This window comes from Osmerus mordax, chromosome 17, assembly GCF_038355195.1.
Source record: "Osmerus mordax isolate fOsmMor3 chromosome 17, fOsmMor3.pri, whole genome shotgun sequence".
Lineage (NCBI taxonomy): Eukaryota > Metazoa > Chordata > Actinopteri > Osmeriformes > Osmeridae > Osmerus > Osmerus mordax.
In genome coordinates this window covers 4,701,080-4,718,979 of record NC_090066.1, presented here as the reverse complement: position 1 = coordinate 4,718,979, position 17,900 = coordinate 4,701,080, and the positions used below count along the sequence as shown (strand labels likewise).

Below are 17,900 nucleotides of genomic sequence, written 5' to 3'. Positions count from 1 at the left end.
AGTATTACACAAGACCTGGATACACTCTGTGCTAATAGGAGTGCATGTTGTCTGTGTTGACCACGGGTTTACTGGAGAGGAGGAGAGGTTGGGGTTGGAGGGCTCAGTGAGTAGTGTTTCTTTTCGGGTGCATGTGTGTGTGTGACAGAGGGAGAGATGTGTATGTTGTGTGTGTGTGACAGAGGTAGAGATGTGTATGTTGTGCGTGTGTGTGACAGAGGGAGAGATGTGTATGTTGTGTGTGTGTGTGACAGAGGGAGAGATGTGTATGTTGTGTGTGTGTGACAGAGGGAGAGATGTGTATGTTGTGTGTGTGTGACAGAGGGAGAGATTGCATCTGTTAGGAGCATATTGGATTAGAAGTCCAACAGCACTTTTTCTGTGTTGCAATTTAAATCTCCTACTTTTGCCGAATCTAATAAAAGCACATCAATTGAAAGATACAAGTATAGCTCAGCCCACCACACCACAGGGGAAACCAGTAGACTAGAAGACTTCCAATTATGCCTGCAGGCTATACTGTGAAGATTTTGTTTCTAGGTGATAGCATGATGGAAAGTTAGCATCAAAGCTAAGCTTCGATGCTACGATCATGGTATTATCACCTCCAGCAGCATGACGCTGAATGCTACCTCTATCCCTGTTCTCATGAAGCAACATACTGTCATCACCTTTTCAAAGTGCAATCACACCTACACATGAGAACATGCACATATAGGGCACACACACACACACAACGATCCGCGCACACAAATACCCCCATCGCAACTTCATGTGCTACAGAAAATAAGTCTTCTTTTTTAAGCAGCTGGTACATCATTTGAATAATTGAGGCAGGCTCTTTCCCCTAGCTTTTAAAATATGGCTGTTTAAAGACTGAAGGAAAGAGGGAATGAGAGAGGGATGGAGGGGGGGGGAAACGAAACCAACTCTTCATGAATTATTCAGAGTCAGAGATAGTAAGACGCCTATGCTGACCAGCGCGGGTGAGAATACTGTGGTTTGGCAAGAGAGGAGGCTGCATTTCACTGCTTATAAATCTAGCTCTGTGGACCATGGCTCTGTGTCCCCCCCCCCCCCCCCCCCCATCTGTAAGACGCCATGCCAGGCTCAGACACATACAGTACCAATGCTCCAGCAAGGCAAAACTCCTGACTGAAAAGCTATAAAATAATTGAATGTACAGTAAGTGCCTGTTGAACTATAACTGTCATTTAAACTATGTGAGAGCAGGGTAAAATGACATGGACACCCTTGCCTGAAGAACACACACTCACAGCCTCACAAGGCTGACAGTCATGTACAACCCATTACCTCGAAGACATCAGTGTGTAACATGCCTAAGTAGAGTGTCTGAGGACGTTGTCACCCATGATGGCTACCTAACACACCAACACATTACCCCACGACAACCAGCTAAGACACCAGCACGTTACCCCACGACAACCAGCTAAAACACCAGCACGTTACCCCACGACAACCAGCTAACACACCAGCACGTTACCCCACGACAACCAGCTAACACACCAGCACGTTACCCCACGACAACCAGCTAAGACACCAGCACGTTACCCCACGACAACCAGCTAACACACCAGCACGTTACCCCACGACAACCAGCTAAGACACCAGCACGTTACCCCACGACAACCAGCTAACACACCAGCACATTACCCCACGACAACCAGCTAACACCAGCACGTTACCCCATGACAACCAGCTCACACACCAGCACATTACCCCATGACAACCAGCTAACACACCAGCACGTTACCCCATGACAACCAGCTAACACACCAGCACGACAACCAACATTTAGCTACCAAAACACAAACAGCCACTGCTAACTCCTGACTGAGACAAGACCATTTACACATAGAACATACATTTGCACCAGTCTTGTGTGTATGTGTGTGTTTGTGTCTTTGTTTGTTTTGTAATTATGCACTTGTCGAAGGCCATATCCAAGTCTGTCTTCATTGATCCTAACTTAAGAACAGTGTTTCTAAAGAGAGTTTCTCCGGAGGGTCGATGGCCAGAGATTAAAATGGCAGCAGTGTAGGAGAAGCAGGGTCCTAAACTCAATGTTCTCTTTGTGTTGAAGACCAGGAATCGATGAGGAATTTCAGCCCTGTATAACAGCAGCTCTGTTGGAGAGTTTGTGCCTGGAGCAATGACAAACCAGCGGTCTCACCCTCACAGGAACGGCACAGACACACATGCATAATACCATCTCTGAAGTTGAGCAGTAGGCCGAAGTGAGAAGTGAGTAATTGTTGGTTCTCATGCCTCTAGTTTAGATAAACCTTGTTTAGATCAACTTGATAATACAAATAAAAGCAGTTGAGATAAAAATGAGATACTGAGGATAAAGTGGACATTCAGTTTAAAACAGGAAACATCTGCCTGGACCAATCAGGACAAAGGACACAGGGTCAGGGATCACAAAGTGTTCCCTTACCCTGAAGCATTTTGCTCTATTATTTAGCCCTCATCAGCGACACAGGAAACACACACACACACCTGTCATCCCATAGCAACAGAGCTATTATGCCAGCACCAAGGGAATCTCCCTCTCAGATAGACATACACAGATGGGTTCGGTCAGAAGTCAATGACTTATCCAGCATCAGAAATTCAACATGACACATTTTATGCATTCAGACATGGATAGAGAATGGGACTTTAGAGTCACTCATGTACCCACTCTGCTGTCAAAACTATGCAATGGCAACACGCGTGTATATATGCAGACAAACGAGTGCGCCCACACACACAGACAAAGTTACTCAGACACATGTACAACATGCACGCACACCCACAAGCACGCACTCAGTCACACACACCCAGCCGCGTGCACACCCACACGAGCGCACACACCGTATCGGGCCGCCGCTCTGCGCCTGGAGGGAGACACCAGCTCCCGGACGATCTGAAGCACCTGCATGCTCAAAGACTGGCCCTGCTGACGTGTAGGGGGCTGCCCACTCTCGCCCTCACGCCCCCCGCAACCTCCTCCCTCCCGCTGTCCATCACCATCCGCATCCCCTTGTCCGAGCTCCCAGGCGGGTCCGCACAGTGAGGATGCTGCCCCAGTCAAAGTGCCCTCTCCTGGGGTCCAGGTATGTTGGCAGCCCCCTGATGCTCCAGGGCAAGCTTCAGGCTTCAGAGCCACGCAGCCAACACTGAGCTTCCACCCCTTCCGCTCACAGCTTTAATCTAGCTGCTCTCTCTCTCTCCCTCTCCCTCTCTCTCTCTCTCGTCCTCCAGTCGGTCTCAGCTGCAGCTGCTCTCTCTCACACTCGCATACACTTTCTCCTCTCTCTCATTCACACACTTTCTCCTCTCGCTTTCACACACACACACACACTTTCTCCCCTCCCTCTCTCTCACACACACACACACACACACACACACTTTCTCTCCTGCTAGATGCAAGCAGCAGCTGATGAACACAGAGAGAACTCAGGGAGAGATGTATTATCAAGGGCAGCTCGCCGCCTTCTCCTCCTCCTGCATGCCTCGCTCCAAGCTCTTTCCTGCCTCCAGCTGAAGATGGGCACAGATGCTGGGTCAAGGCCTAAGCTGGTACTTTAAGTTCTGGCCAGCCTTTTCGTGCTTTAGTGTCAGCCCCAAGATGTGTACACATAAACACCCACATCCACACAGGTCACTGCTGTACCATCTCCTGGATCTCTACTGGTACACTCACTGTCTCTTCCCAACCTGGATTCTGGAAAGCAGACAAAGTAGGTTATGTGGCCGGTGTGTGTGTGTGTGTCATCTGTCGACTTTATTTGGGAGCAGGCAGCGGTGAACACTGGAATCTGGCACTGAAGAACACAGGAAGGTAACTGACAGATCTTCTTCAATCCTTTCTTTGCTTTCTCATGCTCCCTCTCTCTGTCTTCCCCTATCTCTTGCTGTCTCCTTGCAGAATGATGTAGCAGCACACCTGGTGTGCAGAATTTGGAGAATTTAGATCAATACCAGTACAGCAGATTCCTCTCCTCTCTTCTTGAGCTCAGTCACAGCACAGTAGGAATCTCATCTCTCTCTCTTCCTCTCTCTCTCTCTTCCTCTGTGCCGCTGATGGTCTCCCTCTCTGTTCCTCAGTTCCATCTCCATCTCTCACTTCTCTCTGTTCAGACGCTCTTGCTTTCGCTTTTTCCATCACACACACATTAGTTTCATATGCTTGCTCCCCTTCCCTAGTCCTCCAAACTCTAATTAACGAGACCATCCTCATTCACGGTCAATATCATCGCCTCCTCTCTCTCTCCGTCTCTCTCTCTGCCTGCATCCCTCTCTCCCTCCCTCCCCCCCTCTCCATCTGTCTACCTTTCTCTCTCTTTCTGCCACCCCTCTCTCCGCCTTCCCCTATTACCCCCTCACTCCACTATTACACTGAAGCTTAGCACACCAGTGGAATGGGTAAATACCAGAGGAGCACGTGTGTGTGTGTGTGTGTGTCCAAGCGATGATTTGTGCCCTATAGCATCAACACCACTGTCATCTTGAGGTCATGCCCTTTCGCATTTTCAATCAGTCACTCTCTCTCTCTGTCTGCTGCCGTCGCTCTCTCCCCGCCACATCCTCCCCGCTATCTCTCCCTCCATCTATCTCCATCATTCACTTCCTGCCTTCATCTTTCTGTTTATATCCTCTGGTGGCCATGTACTCTTCATCTCTTCCTCTCCTTCCCCCTCTCCCCCTCAATGTCTATCATTCTCTGTGTCTCTCTCTCTCTCTCTCATCTCGCTCTCCCTCCGCACACTTTCCCCTCTCCTTCATTCTCCTCCCTCCCTTCTGACGTATCTCCTAAATGACTGGTTTTTAACAAGACTTGCCCCAGTATGAATGCTCACCCTGACTGCACCATAAACAATGGCAATGAGATCGAACGTATTCTTTTCCACATAACACAATTGGCTTCTTTGACTGACCTTGCACTGCAGTGAGTCTCATGCACATTAAGGTACCAGTACAGACCTGCACACGACCAAGCACACACGCATGCGCACCTACACACATACACACACAGACACACACACACACAAAGCCTCGGAAGAGGATAGAGTAGAGAAGGGGTAAGAACAGTAGCAGGTCCATTCTTTATCTTAATGGTGTTTCATCCCCACAGGGCAATGAAATACACAACACACACACACACACACACACACTCTGCCCTTATAGGATGAACATATCACTTAAGACATGCATGTAATACTTCAAAAACAACAAGCTAATTGGTTTTTAAGCAGCTATTCCATCACTGTGTTTCTGTGCTCTCAAGACAAAAAAGTCAAAGCTCTGAAACAATGGGTCCAATTATGCCATTTTCTAGATAACACAATGTTGCACTGTTGCTAAGGTTGAGTTATACTGCTGCTAGGCTGTTTCCCCAGAATACAAAAGCCTGCATGAATGTGTGACCCAGCCTCCAATACATTTCATCCAATTTCCCGTCATATAGTCCCTGCACTATAGAAACGTTTCTGCATGTTGAGAATAAATGTGATGATCTGTATTCCTTCAAAAGATGATCAAGGCGATCAGTAAAGGAGGGGGGGGGGGGGTAGTGAAAGAGAGGAAAGGACCCTGGCGGGTATGGATTGATTCCCCTGTCAATGGAGGAGAGGTGGAACGGGAGATATTGACAGACTCTTTCCTTTCTTCCTGACAGACAGGCCCACAGCAGCGGTAATATGAAGGCCCTCAAACACATTTAGATCAATGGCCCCTAGAAGACCTGTCCTCCAGCACACCCCGCTGATTGAAAATAGACAGATAAGCTCCTTCTAAGCCCCGAGAACATCACCTGTCCAATCTAGCGCTAGATAAGAGCTCAGCCTATCGACAGTCTTCAATCAACTGGTCTTCAGGAGCAACCTTCGACCCCCCACTGGTAAACACAGAGGTTGGATTCATGTGCAGAGTGGGATGTGCAGAGGAGGTGAGGAGATGGGGTGGGGGGGGAGTTGGAGTTAAAGATGGAGGCAGACAGAGAAAGACCTGTAGATAGACCAATGCTGTTCGATAGGTACAGATGCATTATGTTGTGAGAGGAAGAGTTGGAGATGAAAGGAAACAGGACGGAGAAGTGGAGCGAGCGACAGAGAGAGCGAGCGAGACACGGACATCCTAATAAGCAGCGAAGAGGGCTGAAAAGGCTTGTTTTTTACATTCTCAAATCAGTCTGGAGTTGTCTCTAATTTTAGCACCAGACAATGCATGAATAGACCTCATTGACTGCTGCCTAATCAACAGGAGGATCTTTTACACACACACTCTCCCTCTCCTCTTTTCCCCTCAATCCTGTCCATCCTTCTCTCTCTCCATCCAGCTCACTGGTCGATCTCAGGCTGAGCTGGCTGACAGACGGACTAATTCACAAACAAATCACGCAGACATAACACCGGTCAGAACCTGCTCTCATGTGTTGTCTTAATGGCTGCTTTCTGTTTACTGTGGTATTGAATTAGACTGGGTGCTGATTGCACTGTGCATTGATTAATACTGCATGCAGCGAGCCAGTGAGTTCAGACCTGCTGGGTCATCCTCTGGAATGTCAATGAGATGAAGAACACACACACACACACACACACACATACTGCACTTCCTATACAGTGCCATCTTCCTGTCCTCATTTAGGCTAAGAATGAAGTGACCAATGAAGTGGCTAGGTGAGTTGAGGCCAATCAGAAAAATCAGACAAAACCTGATTCCACAAACAGCACAAGTTGGGGGTTTGTTTGAACATAATTAGATTATTATTTTAATTTTGAACAGCAGCATTTTAAATTGACTACTGGTTTCCAGTTGCACTATTATGAAGGCCACTTGGGACTTTCCAAAGCCCCATCCATAGCCTGCTGTCTCTCTTTCACTCCCTCCCTCCGGCGCCCTGGCACCGTGCCACAGTGAGGAAGGGAATGCAACAAGGAAAAGAAAACAGGCTGGAACAACATCACTGTGCTCTCTCACACTTCCTGTTTGCCCCCCCCATCAGTGTCATATCCTGTCCCTGTGAGCAACTTTCCAACCAATCAGTGACGTGCCAGTATTCCACTATCCATCTCCAAATCATTGCCACTGTACAAACTTGTGTAACAAAAACTCTACGTTCCTTCCCTCACCTCTTCTCCTTCTCACTAACAATATTCAGACTTTAAAGTCCCCTCCCTTTTCCAGAACGAGGCCTGTGGCTGACCTCACTCCCAGCAACACCTCCCTCTGCCTCAGCCAACCCCTTATCCAACAGCCCTACCTCTGCCCTGTGGCCATGGCGACCAGAGCTCCCAGGCATGCATGGGCTGCCTTCTGCTTCTCAAGGGAGTGAGATATTTGGAGGTCCAGAGGTAAATAAGGGCTCTCATAGAGAGAGCAGAGGCAACAGAGGTGTGTACATGTGGATGTGTGTTTGTGTGTGTGTGTATGTATCTTTTGGGGGGCTTGTTTACAGGACAGCTATAAAATCAGCAGCTGGTAAAACAGTAGAAAGCTGAGATAGTGTGTGTGTGTGTTAGACAGTAGCCATTGCCTGTAAGGGTCGAAGTGGGTGGAGAGAAGATGACCCCCCCCCCCCACCACCACCACCCCCACGGGTGCACCAGAAGTGTGGGAGTCTACGCAGAACCCTTGATGGTCACGGTCATTCATACATCACACTGCATGGTCGATAGGGTGTATCGATAGGGTACGTGCAGTTTGTCATCCGTTGACAGGTCATGTGAAATCTGTCATTGGTCATGTGGGAACGTGTGTGTAGCAGGGAGTGTGTGTGTGTGTGTGTGATGTCTCAGTGGTCATAAAGGGAGGGTGTTTGTCAATGGATAGTATGTGTGCTGTGGTTTTCATTGGTAAAGTGGATCACAGCGGTTTGTCATTGGTCATAGCGGGTGTGGGCCAAGCCATTGGTCATAAGGTATATTTGGTTTCTCATTGGCCAGGAGAAGTGTTAGCGATAGCTCCACTAGATGAGAGAATCTTGAGGAAGAGAGAGACTGCAGTGACTGACTGCAGTGGGTGTTTAAGAGTAGCTGTGTGTGTGCTGCATCATACTGTGTGTGTATGTGAGAGTGTATGTATGTATAATTTGCGGTATGCTTGATAGTATTCTCTACTGTCCCTGTGACGCAGAACCAGTGATCGTAAATCTGTTCCCAAACCACTTGCATTTGTGATGCAAATACAAGTGCATGTACATTCACCTTTACACACACGCACACACACGCACACACACATATACATTTGCATCCCAAATGAAGTAGCAGACGGGATAAATGTTCATCTAGATTTATGATCCCTAAATCTGCCTCAATGGAACAGCGTGGCGGAACCATAACCAGCTGTTAAATTGCATTCCATACATCTACATATAGTACATTTACAAGAGATTCAATTGAGGTCAGTCTAACATAACACCTTAGAGCACAGACAGATCTCAGTGCCCTCTCACACGGTGGGGTTTCCACATTAAAGGACAGGAACACACTTTCAGTTTTACCCAGGCTTCTTTTCTGACTGAGCTGATGGAGCAGCAAACAATTCCATCAAATTTGATCCGGACAAAGATGCTTCCTGTCCCAAAAGTCACCGCCAGCACTTCCAAACACAGAGAGCAGACCAACTTCAATCCTTAATCGTGACTCTATCCATAGTGCCTGATCCCATCCGTCAGTAGTCCTCACATTAAGAATGAGTGTTTATCCTTCAGTAGTCCTCACATTGGGAGTGGATGATGGGCAAACAGCAGGGGTACAGCCAGCTAGGGTAGAGCTTCTCACCATGGCAACCTAATACTGAGAGGCCACGATAGGCTCACTGCCTGCGGCAGCACAGCACACAATAACCAACACGGTTTCTGTGTGTGTGTGTGTCTGTGTCCTGTTCCACGGATGGCTGTGTGATGTCCTGAGGATAGCTCAGGATCAATTTCCTCCTGCTGCAGTGTTTACTGGGAGATGTAATCCTATTCCTGCTCGGCTTCCTTCCTGTGGTCCTACACTCAGCCCTGCTCCCGACACAGGACGAGAACCATACCTGGCCAAAAACCACCTGTTGTGACTTAGCCATGGTCTAGATTCATCTAGGTACCGAGTCCTGACCTAAACGTATCCCAGGCCTAGATTCACCCCTTTCCTAGGTCTGATCTAGACCCAGCCCAGGCCTAGATTCACCCCTTTCCTAGGTCTGATCTAGACCCAGCCCAGGCCTAGATTCACCCCTTTCCTAGGTCTGATCTAGACCCAGCCCAGGCCTAGATTCACCCCTTTCCTAGGTCTGATCTAGACCCAGCCCAGGCCTAGATTCACCCCTTTCCTAGGTCTGATCTAGACCCAGCCCAGGCCTAGGCCAGCCCTGGTTGAGCAGGGCCTGCCATCCCAGGCTGGTGGAGGCTACACGAGTGGGTCACACCTTCATCGCCACAGTTCCAACTTCCAAATGGAGTATGTTGGAGAGCTGCATTCCACAACAGAACTGGCTCACAATCCTCAGAACCTCTGCATTCTTCAGGATTCTCTCTAGCGATAAAGGACGCACACACGCATACGTACATATGTGCAAATCTGTATCTCTGCAACGACTAAAAGGTAAGAGCACGAGACAGAAAGGTTTACACTTCTACAAACTATAAAAGCACCTGTACCTATCTATCGATCTTTCACATTGTTAAAACAGAACCGAAGAAATGGCTTGATGTGTGTGTGTGTGTGTGTGTGGGGGGGGGGGGGGAGTAAGCACAGAGGATATGAGAGAGGACAAAAACACACACACACACGCTACCGTACAGCAGGACCTGAAATGACAGCAGTGCTCGTCTAATATATGTCGCTCCACCATCCGTAGTGGCTACGTTTTTAAATATTCAAAAGTGTCAAAAACATATTTAAGGTGGTTTATATGCTAATTAACTAAACAAACATCTACTACACAAATGGCCCTCATCCCTCAAGCAGTTTGGAAAGGAATAACTTGAAAGTGTTTTAATTAATTACCCTCGTGTCAAAGGCCTGTCGTCACTCTGTGGTAAACAGATAACTTCCTCTCAGAGACAGAGTGATGTTGGCAGGCTAGCCCACCAAACACACAGTCTGTGCAAATGACATATTTAGAGCCTACAGTATAACAGATATAGAACAAACTGCCTGTCTCCCGTAGCTAGGCTAACTATAGGCTCGCTAGGTCTTTCCGTCTGTATCAGTGCTCAGCAGATGGAGGCCAGATGAGGCTTTGGAAAGGAGATAATGACCATGCACCACGCCTAGCCTCTGTGTGCCCAGCACGCTACCGAATGGCATCAGTTTACCTCTGACAGGGAGGGGGAAGAGCAATGGGGGTGGGTGGGGGGAGGTTTAACACACCCACGCTCAACCGTAGGCGGTGAGGTAGCCTGCTGCTGTTGAGAGGACTTTAAAGACAAGACGTCACAGTCCACTTTGCGGCACTGAGGCCAGACTGACAGGGCTGTTTACACAACAGCAGTAAAATGTTACATGCCCTGCATGTCTTCCTCTCTCTCTCTTATCTATTATTACTTGTCTCCATCTTGTCGTCCCACATACGTGAAGTTTCTGGATTGTTTATACACTTCTGGCCCATGGGGGAAGGAAGTATGTGTGTGTGTACAGAGTGACTACTGTATTCAAATACAGCTAGGGGCTCCTGTGATTTCTCTAAATAGACCTAGTTACAGTTCAACAAAGGCCTGTTTAACTGAAGTACACTGTATTCTGACAGTCTGTAAACCAAAGTTTTGATTATACTGGAACCAGTCCAATGTATTCACCCCCTCCAACCTCTCCCTTATAGCCTCCAGTGTCTCAATTATGACACTGGGGTAAAACTCTACCATCTCTCCATTTTTCCTTCCTTCCTTCTCCTCCTCCTCTTCTTCTCCAACACACAGGAAATCAGCGATGTGAGTGAGTCATCCGTCCTCATTAAATGAGTCCGTTAGAGAGATGAGAACCCCTGCCCACCCCTCAGGCTGGAGAGGTGTGGGCAGGGGGAATTAAGGTCATTAGTCCAGGATATCAACTTCATCAACCACAGGGGAAGAGAGAAAAAGAGAGAGAGAGAAAGAGAGAAAGAAAGAGAGGAGAATGAAAAGAAGGACAGACAAAAATATACTAAGGGGAGAAATAAATAGTAAACAAATCATTAGCCTGTCTCCCATAGCAGCAACTGATAGCAGGTCCTAAACATCTATACCTGACCATGTCTGCAGGTTTCTGGAGTATTCCTGTCATGTTATTATAGCAGTCTGGGTGTTTGTACAGCAGTTGTTGTTGTGTTGCAGGCTAGCTCTGAACTGACTATTTCTGTTCTGAGCAAAGTATGAGATCAAGGAATGAGGACCTTTTGTTGCTGCTGTTATTGTAACAGCACAACTTTCTGATGCACATGACCCTGGCTTAGAGAACATGGAGACACCGTGCACACACACACACATTTTCAGAAACAAAATGGCGACACTTCCTCTGATTATATTGTGATTTTCCCATACATACACACATGTAAACAGTCATACACACGTCCTAGGTTACATGTCCTAGGTTGGACTGAAGGTTTCCACTTCCTCTGTGCTGACTCTTAACAGCTTCATGGTGTGGATGGACAGCAGTTGTATACAAACCACCAAGCTCCACATCAGTCATCAATCACACTTTAATCCACTTTTTTCTCTCCATCACTCAAAATAAATTTGAGCAGTCAATGACCACAGCACACACACCCCACACACACACACACACACACAATCCCACGCTTCACTGCCTGTTTATGGGTGCTGAAGCGTGCTGAGGAAAAGGCAGTAATCGGGTTAAATCTCTCAGCACTCCCCTCTCAATCATCTGGCTAATCCAATCACGTTACAGTAAACACCTCACATGCGCAGGGTTGCCCCGGTAACCTACTCACAGCCCTCTGGCATAGAGACCTAAGGCCCACTCAGAGCTTAGCAGATAGAATACACTGTATGGAACAGACCATTACCACACACTACTACAGAGGAAAACAGAAGGGATGGCATATAACTGGATCTATACCCAAGACCCCATTTCTCCCTATGAGAAGCAGAGATGTATACTGAATCAGACACAATCTGATAACTCCACAAATAGTACAAATTGTCATTTTCATAAACAAAGCATTCACAGTTCGTATCTGTACCCTTCACACACATCATGTCAAGACACATGAATGACAATTCAATGTCCAGCCTCACAAGGTGTCTGATTCATATTTCTACTGATGCAGGCCAGCACAAGCAAAAAAAGCACACACACATGCACATTAGGGTAGGTAGGAGCAGAATCCAACATACACCTACGCATACACACAATCTCTCTCTCTCTCTCTCTCTCTCTGAGTCACACGGTTGATGGAGTGCACATTCTGCTACATCCCATTCCCCTTCCCATCATGCTTTGCAGTGCTGATTGATGACTGATTGCGGTGGCGAGGGTGCAGCACTCTCTCCTCTGCCATATGTTCCCCCCATGGGGGGGTGGGGTGGGGGGGGGGGGTGTTACAGACAGACTGAGCGTGCTCTGTTAACACCTCTCCTCAGCCACATATAGACCACACATACAAATGCTAACACCAATCATCTTCTTCTTCCTAAGATTAAACTGATTCTATCTTACTGGCTGTGTGTTGCTGGGAGAAAGTAGTATAGGTGCAGTAAGATTATGTGCTGTGTGTGGTTGTGGGTCGGGAGGGGTTTGAGTACTCACTCATGGTGGGAGGCCGGGGGTGGGGAACAGGGTGGGGCCTGGGCGGGGGTCTGGACAGGTGAGGTTGTTCTCCACAGGGGCACTCCTAGAGGCACTCATGACCTGCAGAGAGAGGACCACACAAACACACACAAAACACACACACACACACTTAATTAGAGCAATTGGTACAGCCATTACCATCTTCATTGAGCTCGTAATAGTAGCGCTTTGTGCAAGTGGCTAGGCTTGGCAGTGAACGTGCATCTCCATCTCCAGCGTGTGCATGTGTGCCAGCGCCACATGGCCATAAGGGCCACACTAAATAACGGTAATCTGGTGATGATGCCGGGGCGTTTCTCCGGCGTGGCGCGGTAATAACGCCTCGTTTGATCAGTCTGCAGATGTGTGGGCTAGGGAGGGGGAGAGGGAGGGGGTGATGTCAAAATAAAACAAGTTCCTGTTGCTATGAGCACCCGCAGAGTCAACACGAGAGAGAGGCTCCTCCAAGTGTCTCAGCTGGACGTCCAGCACAGGTCGGCATGACAACTGGACAAAACCAACACCCTGAGGTGAGACTCGCTCGTACAGCTTTAACAGTTCTGCCCCACTCTTGGCTCTCAAACCAAGATATCTTACAGCCTTTCAGGGAAGTCAGAGAAGACAAAGGATGTGAGCGAGTGAACCGTTTGGAACTGGGCCTCCAGTACACATACAGGATATGATGATCCAGCAGCACTTGACTTCAGCTGACACTGCAGGTGGATTCCAATCCTTTAACTCCACGTTCTTCTCCCTTTGACCTTGCTGAGTCATCCTTCTAAATGCCTAGCCTACATGCGATACTACACACACCACCACCGCCACAGTGATACTACACACCACACCTAACTGTGTTTGTGGTGGCCTACCCAGGCGTCCCGGACTCTCTATCCCAACCAGGTGAGTCATCAGGAGCCTGGAGAGAGAGACAAGAAGGGGGGGGGGGGGGGGGCAGAGGGAGTAGAGGCTGAGAGTCTTAGCTTTAAGGCTGTGACCTGGGATTAGTCAGACCATATGTCCACCTCTGGCCTGAGCCAGGACACAGCCAATCCAAAGCCCTGGGGCAGAAGGGACTCAAACAGTACCAGCCAATCAACACTGCCGTCACTGAGGGACTGAAAAAGAACTATTACAGAACGTTGGCTGGGGATGCAGGCATCGATTAGTACCTCTGTCCCCAGGCTGGGGAAAGGGGGTGGGGGGGTCATGAAAGGAGAAGAGTTGCTGGCCATTAGGAGTCTAATACACACATAAACAACAGCGCGTGCACACACCTAGAAGTGAGAGGAAAACTGCCAGACACACAGCGCAAGCGTGTGTCTGGCAGTGAAGCATGAACGAACACACACACACACACAGACACACAAACAGCTCCAACATCTGGTGTGTGCTGTGTGTGGCCCAGCTGCTCCAAGCCCAGGTTTAGAGAGAGTAGCAATTCAGGGTGCCAGTGGGCACAAGAACCCACCAGAGACTGGTACCAGTGTTGCTATGCCAGCTCTTGATCAGGAGTAGAGGAATGCAGTAATAACCTTTCAGAGTGAGCGTGTATGTGTGTGTGTGTACGTCAAGGTTGTATGTGGGTGTGTGCATGCTTACTGTAAGTCTATTGTGCTATGTTATCTTTATCAGAGTTGACCTCTGCATGATCTCATTCTCTTAAATATGCACACACACAGCTATCCTCACATAGAAAGGTTATACCTACCCATCTGTTGTGTTGGAGTGGTGTGTTTTTATGAGTTTTGAGAAGTGTGTGTGTGTGTGTGTGTGTTAATATGGGAATGGGTGAATATATTAAAATGAATATGCTTACTGTCCATAGCAGACTCGACTCGGCTCCAGAACGAATTAAATGGGTGGGCATTTTTTTTCACAAGAGGGGCACACATTTACAAAGCATGTATGAGAGTCAAAATAAGAGAAGACCTACATATTCTGCAGGAAAGTGTAGCCATCTTGATATTTAATTTATAGCCAATGCCAGTATTTCTTATTTATACTTGAACAAAATTATTTTTTGAGGGGGCACAGCATTACATTTGGGCGTGCATTGCCCATCAATGCCCCCCCCTTGGAGCCGACCCTGGTCCATAGCACTATATTTTGTGTGTGTGTGCGTGGGGGGGGGGGGGGGGGGGGGGCATAGCTAAGCCTCAGTTGCTACGCTACAGAAGTTTGGTGAAGAGCTTCTTTTCAGTAAAAAAAGGAGGCTCTCTACGAAAAGAAGCTGCTGTCCAGCCTGACAAACAGACTGCTCTTTCAGTAAGAGCACACACATCTTGCTACTTCCTCCCTCTCTCTGACCCAGCACAGGCTTCTCTGGAGGCACGCTTTGCACCCACCGGGTTTTTAGGAAATTGTGTGAGACAAAGAGAGTGAAAGAAAAAGAGAAAGAGAGAGAGGAGGTAATGGGAGAAGAGGAGATGAGACAGATAGACAGAGAGAGAGACAGAGGAGTAGGTAATAGGGGAAGAGGAGATGAGATAATTTGTGGCTGCTGACCCTGGCTACTGCTGGGTCTGGACCATTTCCTCTCTGTCAGGATGAGACCCTGAGAGAGAGCCATGCCACTGACCAATTAACCAGCAACTAGGACACGTACGGGGAAAAGGAACGACTAAAAAATGAATACATTTAAAGCCATATATTGTTTGACTGATGGTATATTGTGATGTGCTTTAAATGGGAAAGATAAATATCAAAGTGTAGGATATGCAAAACTATGCCCATAACACACTTGTTGCTATCGGGCACGTTTTAGGTGAACAGATTAGAATGTGTTTGTCAGGAGTATCGTATAACTACGTGTTTGTCAGAAGTTGCTTGTGGTTGGGGTTTCAAACACATGACCTGATGATGACAAATGATTTGAATTCAGAGAGAGGAAGGGGTCGTGGAAAAAGTGGGCTTCTTGACCCCTCATAAATTGTGTGGTTGTCAGTATTTTCACCAGGACAAGGCTTTAGCTCACCAGAAACTACATTTAGGATCCCTCCAGTCGTCATGTTATGCAATACCCTATCAAATGTATCATGGCACAGTATTTCAAACCTGAACACACAGGCTATTATTTTAAAACAGCTGTAAGAGGGCCATAGCGTCTTATTGATGCAGAACGCTGTCACAAGTATTCATTCCGCATCGGGCCATTTCGGCGGGCAGAGAACCTGGAGGGGAGGGCTGTGCACTGAGCAGCAGCCTCAGAGATGCGACTCAGCAACAACCAAGCCAGCACAGCAATGACACAATGGATCAAATAAAAAGCTGATAACGTGAATGTTCTGACCCTGACATCACGCCACGGCACGTTATTTAAAGACTAGTCGCCCCCTCAACTGCTTAATGTGGCATCATCTGTTTACGGTAGCAGCTACGATAATACACGATTTGTTTTCGACATGTGGTGCAGAGAGAAAACTTTCTCTACTTAGTGGTCCCACAGGCTACAATGTGCGGAGTGTTTACAATGTAGCCTAGCATTGTTGTGTTGTGCTCTGCTTGGCTAAATATATCGCCAGCATTTCGAAACGTAAAGTGACGAATGTGTTAAGCCGCATTATCTCGAAGCGGGACAGAGGGATTGAGGCACTGCTACATAGGTAACTCTATCCCTTATCCCATTCAGCACACCGCAAGCCCGCGCGACGCGGTAAACAAAGCAACGGATCCGACTAAATTAACAAATCACGTAGCCATCGTAACACTTAAATAGTAAATTATTTAATAGCTTTCAATAGAACATGTAATTCTTCCATTGATCTCCTTAAATCAATTACAGGAGAATTCTGAAAGCTTCGCAAACGTAAAATGAGTGAAAGGGAGGAAAAGCCAATCAGAGTACAGGCAGCCGGGTCTTCAACCAATAGGATAGTGTGATTAGTGTTTCTGCAGTCTGTCAACATCGATTCTGGTGCGGGAGGCCGTCTGGGGGCTTGGCCATAGGCCTCGGTGAAATAGAAATAAGAATAAAGTTTGTGTTCATGAAACATTATTGCTGTGCGTAAATAAAACGATTGAATTTCAGGCGTAACGGCACATACCGTAAAACACAACACCCTACAGACTCCTCACCAACTTGCATCGCTTCTGCCACTCTCATAGCAGGAGAGTGCATGTTAGCGTAGCCCTATACAGCCCGCAGTACAGCACTGGCACATGCATATCTTGAAATGGATGTTATATGTATCACAGAAAAATATTTGAATGGAAAGTATTCGTTTACCTTGCTCTTAATCCTACGTGTCCGCCTTGATCACATCGCTGCGAGTATTTCCTCTGCCAGACTACAGTTGTTGCCCATTGTCCCGTACCAGGAAGTCAGAGCTCTTCCTACAGCCAGCACTTCTCAAACTCTCTATGGAAACCCCTGCAGGGCGCTGTGCAATCGATCCTACTCCAGGTAGCAATGCGCCGCCTGACGGGCTTATCTTACCAGCCATGTTGGATCCGAAACGAGGTTGCGGCACTAGGTTTAAAAGGTAACATGACAGAGAATGAAATTCCGCCTATTAGTCCCACTTGATAGGATTGCACTTAAATGTAGTCTTAGCATGACAGGAGAACTGGTGCGTAAAAGATTAATTTACTTGCCATTGCCAATATTGTAAAGTGACAAAATATAAAACAACTTCCACTATTTACATTTAACACATAACGTACTGTTCTTTTTCTTTAAAACGATTTTAATTTGTAGGTCATATTATAATCATTTTATATTATACATAAACACATGCAACTCCTCTTAACACAGTCAACACATTAACACAACTCAAAAACAAAACCAACCAGGGTTAATTCATTCTTGGATGACATGCTTTGCAGCTCTTTTCATGACCAAGGCACCATGGAAGCACTAGATATCCATGCTGTGTTAGTAGCAAGCTGAGTAACTGCTTACAGGGGGAACAGTCTAATATCCGAGTGCAAACATCAACTTTAAGACAACAAACACATTTTCAGAGATGTGACTAGTAAGGGGCTAGGTCAGAGCCTCTCAAAAACAGCTTCATGCTCACTGATGTTGTAACTGTGCATGCAAGTGTGTGTCAGTTTGCAATGCCACCTCAAATGGTGTTAATCAGAGTGTACAGTTGGGAATACTCTCTAGATCATGTTGACTCTGACTCCCAGTGG

The 17,900-nt window shown here is 47.3% G+C and overlaps 1 protein-coding gene across 4 annotated transcripts in view; it reads right to left on the bottom strand.

The window, feature by feature from the left end:
• The window catches only part of usp6nl (USP6 N-terminal like), a 37,749-nt gene extending 20,627 nt beyond the window's left edge, over window positions 1-17,122 (bottom strand). For 2 of the 4 annotated variants that reach the window (XM_067254652.1, XM_067254655.1), the window contains exon 1: window positions 2,881-3,050. In XM_067254652.1, coding sequence (XP_067110753.1) covers window positions 2,881-2,947 — 67 coding nt within the window. In that variant the 5' untranslated portion in view covers window positions 2,948-3,050. Of the gene's footprint in view, window positions 1-2,880; window positions 3,051-8,729; window positions 8,804-12,743; window positions 12,846-16,989 lie in introns of those variants that run through there. The other 2 variants (XM_067254654.1, XM_067254656.1) reach the window with 2 other exon arrangements.
• Window positions 17,123-17,900: the final 778 nt, after the last annotated feature.